At 56.1% G+C, this 8571-nt stretch overlaps 1 protein-coding gene across 8 annotated transcripts in view; it reads left to right on the top strand.

The window, feature by feature from the left end:
• SYK (spleen associated tyrosine kinase) overlaps window positions 1-8571 on the top strand; it is a 114879-nt gene that overhangs the window by 48727 nt on the left and 57581 nt on the right. For 5 of the 8 annotated variants that reach the window (XM_027766122.1, XM_006162937.3, XM_027766119.1 and 2 more), the window contains exons 2-3: window positions 4302-4737; window positions 7413-7573. In XM_027766122.1, the coding sequence (XP_027621923.1) occupies window positions 4324-4737; window positions 7413-7573 (575 nt within the window). In that variant the 5' untranslated portion in view covers window positions 4302-4323. The remainder of the gene's footprint in view (window positions 1-4301; window positions 4738-7412; window positions 7574-8571) is intronic. The other 3 variants (XM_027766116.1, XM_027766117.1, XM_027766118.1) reach the window with 1 other exon arrangement.

Raw genomic sequence — 8571 nt, forward strand, 5'->3', positions numbered from 1 at the left:
CGGGCCATCCTCCACGTGTTGAGGCACTCGCTGGCTCCTGCCGCCTCCTGTCGCCCGCCACCTGTGCCGGTGTGTGCTGAGGCACGGGACCAGGCGCTGGCTGCACAGCTGCGGTGGAGGGCCGGGGCCTGGGCTGTGGGAACCAAAGGCCTTTTTTTCTTTCTCACTTGTGTGCTTTTGGAGAAAGTCTTAGGTTGTCAGGAAAGTCATGGCATGTTTTTCTCTGCTCGGATGTGTCATGACTTCCCTGACGACCCAATAGTTGCACACATGGAGCAAAGTCGCCGGGAGTGATGAATGAACAGAAAGTAGGGAGCACGTTTTAAATGTCCCTGAGGAGAAATTACCCCGTGGGTGCAAACGAACTGGAGGGCAGGCTCCTCTGCAACTGGAGGAGAGGGCGGTCCTGAACCCCTGGGAGGAGCAACGGGTGGGTGGGAGGAGCAATGGGTGGGTGGGAGGAGCAACGGGTGGGTGTGGCCGAGCTCAAGGGCACACCAGGGAGCATGCGCAAGGGACATGACTAGCCCTGTGCCCTGCTCAGTGGGTGGAACCACAGAGATGCTGCAGCGTGGCCAGGCCATGGGCACGTGGAAAGGTCAGCCCGTGTTTGTCACCGAGTGAGAGCTAATCCCCGCAAGCTGCCGGGACAGCGGTCTGGGTCCTGAGGCTGGAGTGAAGGTGCCCATCCCACTTCAAGGGAGCCAGGGGAGAGGAGGCTGGAGACCTGGCTAGGCCTGGAAGTGGGCGCGAGCTGGTGCCAGCCCTGAGACGGTGTACAGGGAGGCCATAGACGGCGATTATGCGCCCGATTGAACGGACCAGGAATGTGCCGCAGGCCGGCCATGCTAGGGCCAGTTCTCCTGTCCAAACACTGCCACCAACTGCCAAGTGCCTGCACCCAGGTCACCTCCTGCACAGGAAATCACAGTCAGAAACGGACCGCTGGGCCGTGCTGGGCGGTGCTGACACCTCTCCTCCCCAGGGAAACGGAGTCAGGGCCGCTCGCCTGTAGGGACTGTGTCATGGGCCTTCCAGGACGTACAGAACTTCTGCCTTGTGCCGGGGTAGGGGCCAGGCAAGCTGCCAGGTGTGTAAGTGCTCCAGGGCCTCGCCACCATGGCCATGCCACAACGTGGGGCTCACGTCAAACATCAGTGACGAACTTTGCCCGGTGCAGGGGGTCGGCAGCAGGAGCTGGAGGCAGAAGGAACCACCAAGGTCGTAGTGTGTGGAGGTGAGGGGATGAAGGCCAGGCTGAGGTGATGGTGGGAGGCCAGGTGGTGGCCATGGGTCCAGAGTCACGACCATGCACAGCCTGTTTGCAAGATGCGCCTGAGCTGCACGGACCAGGCCTCAGTTCCTCGCCAGCGCCTACGGGGCAAGCAGGCGGCACGCTGAGAGTGTGGTCAGGACGGTCACGCTGGACCTCAGGTGGCAGCACCAGGATCGTTACCATCAGGTCCCAGGCCTTGTGCTGGGACAGTTCCCCAGTGACACGCACCCACGTGAAAGCTCAAGATACCCTGGGCCGGAGCTGGAGACGAGCGAGAAGTGATAGCCGAGGCCCTGGAAGACCCGCTGCAGGAAGAGCAGAGTGTGATAAAGCAGGGCTCAGGACCTCCCTCGTTCAGGAGCGGGCAGGGCCCGGGCCTGCAGTAAACACGTCTAGGGAAGATTAGCCCAAGAGGAAAAGCGAATCGGAGGAGAAGGCTCCTTCCGTACGACGCAGCTGCCCGGTTTTCCCAGTGGTGGGCGTCTCCTTGGCCATAGCAAACATGGACGGTCCTTGACAAAACTAGTGGAGGTACCTTTAGAGAAGCTTGTTGGGAAAGGAAAACAAGTCATTGATAGCCAAAAGTCTGGAGAAGTACGCAAACAAAAAATGACCATGCTGTCACATTGTAAGGACACTCACACCTGTGAGCGGCTCACCCGCCTGCCAAGCAGAGTACCGACTGGAGGGAGTTCTGCTCCCGGGCCAGCGTCCCTGTGTTTTGCAGCCCTTGCAGGACCAAGCACGCTGGGAAGAGGCAATCCCTTACTCACACAGTGCCTGTGTGCATGGGGAGAGCGTGAGGGGCGCGCTTTTCTCCCCAGATGGACGGATGGCGTCATTTAAATTCTTCTCCGTTGATGACCAGCCCTTCTTTGTTAAAATGTGTACTTTGGGGGCCAGCGGTGATGCAGTGGTTAAGGTGCTGGACTCCCACGTGGTTGACCATGGTTTGAGTCCTGGACCTGGCAGCTTGAAACTCATGTCAGACACATGTGTGTGTGTGTCCAAAATCCTGAGAGGAGAATGGAGGAGAAGGCATTGTGGTGTGGCCATCCTCCTAGGGGGTGATTTCTCACTCTGTCTCTGTCTCTCTGGTAAGTGCATGTGCCCTATAGCAAAGTCTCTCAAAACAAAATATGTGCTTGGCGATACTTTTTACACTGCCAATATGAATCCTTTCCTCTTTCTTTTTTTCTTCTCTTTTTTTTACTCCCCAGAGGGCATGTGCAGTCATAGGAACAGACAGACAGACAGACAGACAGGGGGGAAGCACCTCCAACTAGGCCATGGTCATGCCACAATCCCTTCTCCCACTTTTGTCTGCTCTGCCTGGATTCCGGGCACTCATGCACACACACGTACCCAGTGTGGCTTTCTAGCCTCCTGGGCCAGGATTCAAACCTCGTGGTTGATTATGTGGGATCCAGGGCCCTTAGCCACGAGGCTGTGGAGCTGATCCAGGAATCCTTCTCATTTACAGCCATGATGCAGAGAAACACTGTGATCGACCACCTTCACCCCTCTCTCCTGAAGTGTGCGTGTTTGGCACAGGAAGGTCTTATCTGTGTGGGTTCTCATCAGCTGTGGGGCCCGCACGGTCTAACATCGGCCGTGCCCGTGGGCAACGGCAGAACCCAGGGAGTGGTCTGGATGCCTCACTCAGCTGCCCGTCTGGAGAAGAGCAGGGAGGGGACTCTGGGGAGATGTCGCTCTTCGTGCCTCGGGCCGTGGCTTGTCCGTCTCCCACCCGAGGCCGAAGGTAGGGAGGTCTGGTGACCACAGGTCCCACTTGTGCGTGGTCTATGAACGCGACTCGCTTCAGCCCTCAGGGTCAGCTACGGCTGTGACTACACAAAGTCTCTTCCGCTCAGGCACAAAAGTGCTGACACCTTCGCCGGCAATGTACCTGTGACGTCTTTTCCTTTCAGGTGTCTAGTCACTGTGGCTCAGCAGTGACACAGGTGCCCTGCAAAGGGTAGAATCCCCATGGCAGCCGTGAGTTCACACCCAGGTCAGCCTGAAAACACAGTGTGGGCACCCGGCATCTTGAGAAGCCAGAGGGCCAGTAGAGGGGGTCGTAGTGTAACGGGACCATGTCGGAGGTGGTCTTTCTTGTTCTCTTTCATGCATCTGCTACCATTGAACAGTTTTTAAATGTCGAGATCTGGCCCAGCCTCGGTGGTGCAGGTGGTAGTGTGCTGATCTGTGGCGCTGGAAGTCACTTGGTCAACCACGGGCTTGGACTTCCGAGTGGGCCTGAAACATAGCACGTGTGCATGGGATCCGGACTAGCAGGAGGGCGGGGCATGGGGACCACAGCGTGAGAAGGCCCTGCCAAGGGCGCCTGTCCGTGGCTCTCAGAATTTCTCGCGTGCACTCTCTCGCACGTGAAAGAAGTCAATGAACTTTGCAATAACAAGGTCCTGCCTGAGCAGGACAGCTGGTTAGGCTGCCGCCTCCTGTGTGCTGCTGCAGCTCCTGGCGTGCAGTGGCTTCACGAGCTCCTTCTCTCTTTAGAGCTGTCTCTTAGAATGCTTCGTCTCTACCAAAAACAAAGCAAAACCCAGTTACTTTGGTCAGTTTCACGTGTTGCTCTGATTTGGGCTACGTATTCAGAGCGTGTGTTCGGACATGACCGGCGTTGGTGAGCAGGAGGGAAGTCCAGCCACCGCGTGAGTGGTCTTTCTCCAGGTTTGTTTGTTTTTAGTTTTTAGAGAGATTTTTGCTATTGGGCACATGCACTGGCCAGAGAGAAAGAAAGAGCAAAAGTGAAAAGTCACCCCCAGGGCTCCAATCCCTTCTCCCCTATTCTCCTCTTGGGATCCTGGGCACACAGGCACCCAGTGGGCCCCCATTCCAAGCTGCAGCGTCTGGGACGGGCTGGCAGTTGGCAGTGTGGGTGCTTCGCCCATCAACCCCTCCGCCACCAGGCCCGGTCTCCAGTTTCAAGGCGTGGGCGGTTCCAGCAAACGCTCTTTGCTTCTTGGGCTCCTCATGGACGTCCCTTTCTGTCTCGCCCCAGGTAGACCCCAGTGAAGGGCAGGATGGCCAGCGGCATGGCTGACAGCGCCAACGACCTGCCCTTCTTCTTCGGAAACATCACCCGCGAGGAGGCGGAAGACTACCTGGTGCAGGGAGGCATGAGCGATGGGCTCTACCTGCTGCGCCAGAGCCGCAATTACCTGGGCGGCTTCGCGCTGTCGGTGGCGCACGGGCGGAAGGCGCACCACTACACCATCGAGCGCGAGCTGAACGGCACCTACGCCATCGCCGGCGGCAGGACGCACGGCAGCCCGGCCGAGCTGTGCCGCTACCACTCCCAGGAGTCCGACGGCCTCGTCTGCCTCCTCAAGAAGCCCTTCAATCGGCCCCCGGGCGTCCAGCCCAAGACCGGGCCCTTCGAGGACCTGAAGGAGAACCTCATCCGGGAATATGTGAAGCAGACCTGGAACCTGCAGGTGGGCGTGCTGGGCCAGCCGGCTGGGGCCTGTGATCCCGCACCAGCTTCCGGCCACCGTGCCGCCATGCAGTGGTGCCCTGTGTGCTAGATAAGCTGTCCTGTCCTCAGTCATCAACTCGAGCCAGAAAATGCCCCACCCGAAGACAGCAGTCTCTTTTCTACAGTCGCAGGGCAGGCCCCCTAATGCCACAGTGTGGGGTTCTGTCCACAGGAAGCCAGGCCACCTGTTCATGGTGGGCCCTTGCAGAGAGGCACATTCACAGGCTGTTCTCTGTTTACCCACAGTGCCTTCCTGGTCACCTTGGCACTTACTTCACCTGGCCTAACTTCTCTCGGGGAACTGCCGGGTCTTCACACCGGGTATCCAGCTGTGTTGCCCGCCCAGCTCTCGGGCAGCCTGGTCCTGCCGGCTCCCACCAGCCCTTACTTAACTAGGACCTGCCCACAGGGTAGTGGCACCCCTCCGTACTATCTCGTGGTGCTCGGCATGCCCTAGCTGCCGTGCTGAAGGGCGTGTGTTACCGTGAGTACCCTGTGGAGTAGGTGCAGGATTGTGACGGCTCGCATTTGCACACTCCTGTGGCGGTCCCCCCTCGTCTGAGCAGGCGGCAGCAGTGGCTGGCCTCTCCCCTTGGAGTTACTCGTGTGCTCTTGCATCTGCAGTGCCCTTCGGGGCACACAGGCACGCCACCGTACCCGCTTGTGGAGGGCTCTCGAGAACACCGCCTTCTCTCTTTCCATGGGGTCTGTATCGAATCCAGCCTTGTGGGTGCAGACAGCCATGCTGTGTTCGTTAGGATAATGTTTATTGGCTGCGTCTTAGACCATCCTTTCATTCTTTTCAAACTCAGAAAAGTCTGATTTACTGGGTATAAATTTCCTCTTTTGTAGGTATACATTTTTTTTTAAGAGAGATTTTTACTATAGAGCTTGTGCACTCTTGAGAGACACAGAAAATGAGAAATCACCCCCCAGGGAGGATGGTCATGCCACAGCCCCTTCTCCTCTAGGCTCCTCTTGGGATTTGGGGCTCACATGCCTGGTGTGAGTTTCAAGCACCGTGTCTGGGACTCAAACCATGGTTGGTCATGTGGAAGTCCAGAGACATTAACCATTACGCCATCTGCTGGTCCCAAGTAGGTGTATAGTTCTATGATTTTTTTTTTTGTTCCCAGTGTGGGTTTTTTTTTTGTGTTTTTTTTTTTTTTTTGAGTGAATTTTGCTACAGGGCTTGTGCACTTGCCAGACACACAGAGAGACAAAAAGCAAGAAATCACCCCCAGTGGGAATGGCCATGCCACAGTCCCTTCTCCTCCATTCTCCTCTGGGGATTTTGGGCATGCATGCATATGTATGCATGAGTATGAGTATGAGTTTCAAGCCCCCAGGTCTGGGAATCGAGCCATGGTCAGCCATGTGGGAGTCCAGCCCTGTAACCACTGTCCCCCTGCTGCCCCTAGGTGTGATTATTTTACACACGAGAGCATCACAAACCCCACCCCAGTCAAGATGGGCATGGACCTACCACTGTCAGGCGCCCTCACCCTCCCACCCCTGCAGGCACTTTCTGTTTCTGTCTCATCACAGAGGTGCCCCCGCCCCGCCATGCAGCCATTCTCAGACTGGCTCCCCCACACAACACCCCACCCCTGCCGCTCAGCTGTGTCATGTGTGTCTGGGGCTGTCTTTGTTGCATCTGAGTCTCCCCCACCCTTCATGTTGGGCCTCTCTGCCCACTTTCTTCAGATGCCTCTGAGGGGGTAACGTGTCCCTGCTCTGCTCTTCTCTCCGTCCATGAAACAATGCAATGAGCGTCCTCAGTTTCCCTCCAACTTCCATCACGTGGCTTGGGCTGGTTATATTTTTGTTTTTAGTCCTTCTGGTTTTCATTTTTAAAAAAAGAAGAACTATAGAATGATTTCAAAAAGAATTATTTAATTTTATTTTTTATTATTATTATTTTCTAAATTTTGCTCACCTTAGAGAGATAGAAGAGGGAAAGTGAGAAAGCAAGGTGTCAGGTCTGGGACTTGAACCGAAGTCAGCCATGTGGGAGTCCAGCACCTCAACCCCCACACCACCTGCTGGCCCCGCTTCTGGTTTCCTTTACCAATGCAAGTTGTCAACTTCGGCTCTTCATTAGTTGCTGTAGAGAACGTCTGTTTCTCCCCCACTAAGAAAGACGAGGGCATTGATTTAGTTTCCACCCGCCCTTCTCATTCTCGATGTCCCTATTGTCATTTCCACGTGGTCAAGAGTTTTCACATTTACACTCTGGTCACGTTCTATGAAGGCACCAGGCGCCAGGGGGTGCGTGGAGCCACAAAGGGGTGGACAGGGGACCGCTGCGTGCAGCTGAGGCCCTCCATTGTTTGGAGCGATGCGGGACGATCAGGTCCAGTGGACACCAAGGCACGGCACCTGCGGCAGGAACCCAGTCCTCTGAAGGGTTCAAAGTCTTGTGCCTCGGAAGGTCCAACTCCTTATTCCAAAGCTGATTTTCTTATTTATACATGGGGCGCTCCGTAAGGCCTTCCTGGTTTCATCTACTGAAGGAATGAGTGAGTGAGTAAGAGTAAGTCCGACCCTGTTTAACGGTGCCGGGGCTCCCCCAGATGGGAATCGACTGTGTGTGGTGTTGATTGTCTCCTTCTGCCCGCTGCCCCGCGGCAGGGTCAGGCCCTGGAGCAGGCCATCATCAGCCAGAAGCCTCAGCTGGAGAAGCTGATCGCCACCACTGCCCACGAGAAGATGCCCTGGTTCCACGGAAAGATCTCTCGGGACGAATCGGAGCAGGTTGTCCTGATAGGCTCGAAGACAAACGGCAAGTTCCTGTGAGTACCCTGCCTCCTCCACCTCCAGCAGCTGGCTTGCTCGGACACGGGGTGATGCGGCTTCCCATGACTGGGCTCCAAGGTGTCTGGGCGGAGGCTGCCTGGCCGCAGGCCCTGACCAGTGGGCCCGTTTGCCCAGGATCCAGCATTTGTCACGCTTAGCCTGACCCTGAAGTCGCTTTTCTCAAGCACTGAGGGACCTCATGTTTAAAGAAAATGCTATTCGGCCACGTACTGTGCTTTTAGTAGGTTGCTTCGCAGTTTCTGTGGCTATCTGATTTAGAAAAAACTAAAAACAAAAACTCTGTGTTCACCCCGGTTCCCCCGTGAGCATGACCCAGATGTGACTTCTGTTTTTACTGGAAACTAAGTGCTGACGGGGCAGACACGCGGGAGAATTCCGAGGACCAGCTGATGTGAGGGGTGAGGGCGCTCGGGTGTGTCTGTCAGAAGCAGGTTTGAGGCTGGAGCCCAGCGTGCCGTGTGGAGCCTGTCTGTGCCCAGCCTTAGTGGCTCGCTGTCAACTCAAATATGAGACGGTTCTGGAGCTACACGGCCTTCAACAAGTTCATGGAAAATGCATCTTATTAAAAGAGAGGGTTGAATTCCCAAACTGTTGCACTAAAACAATGCAGGTCTAAGGCCCGTTGGTGGCACTGTGGTTAAGGCACTGGATCCCACATAGCCAACTCTTTGGTTCAAGTCTTGGACTCGGCGGCTTGAAAAACACGCAGGGCGTATGTGTGTGCATGTCCGAAACCTCCAGAGGAAGATGGTGGAGGAGGGGTTGTAGCGTGGCATCTCCCCAGTGGAAGGGAACCTCACTTTCTTCCCCCCTTCATCTCTCTCTGGTGCCTGCATATGCCCTATAGCAAAAATCTAAAAATATGAAAGTACTTGAATTCCATTTTCTAGAGCTTTCCCAGGTCCCCTCGTGCAGGCCAGCCAGGGGCGCAGTGGCCAGGAGGAGGTGAGCAGCTATCTCTGGCTGGGACCCG

Source organism: Tupaia chinensis, unplaced genomic scaffold (assembly GCF_000334495.1).
Source record: "Tupaia chinensis unplaced genomic scaffold, TupChi_1.0 Scaffold141173_1, whole genome shotgun sequence".
NCBI classification, from domain to species: domain Eukaryota; kingdom Metazoa; phylum Chordata; class Mammalia; order Scandentia; family Tupaiidae; genus Tupaia; species Tupaia belangeri.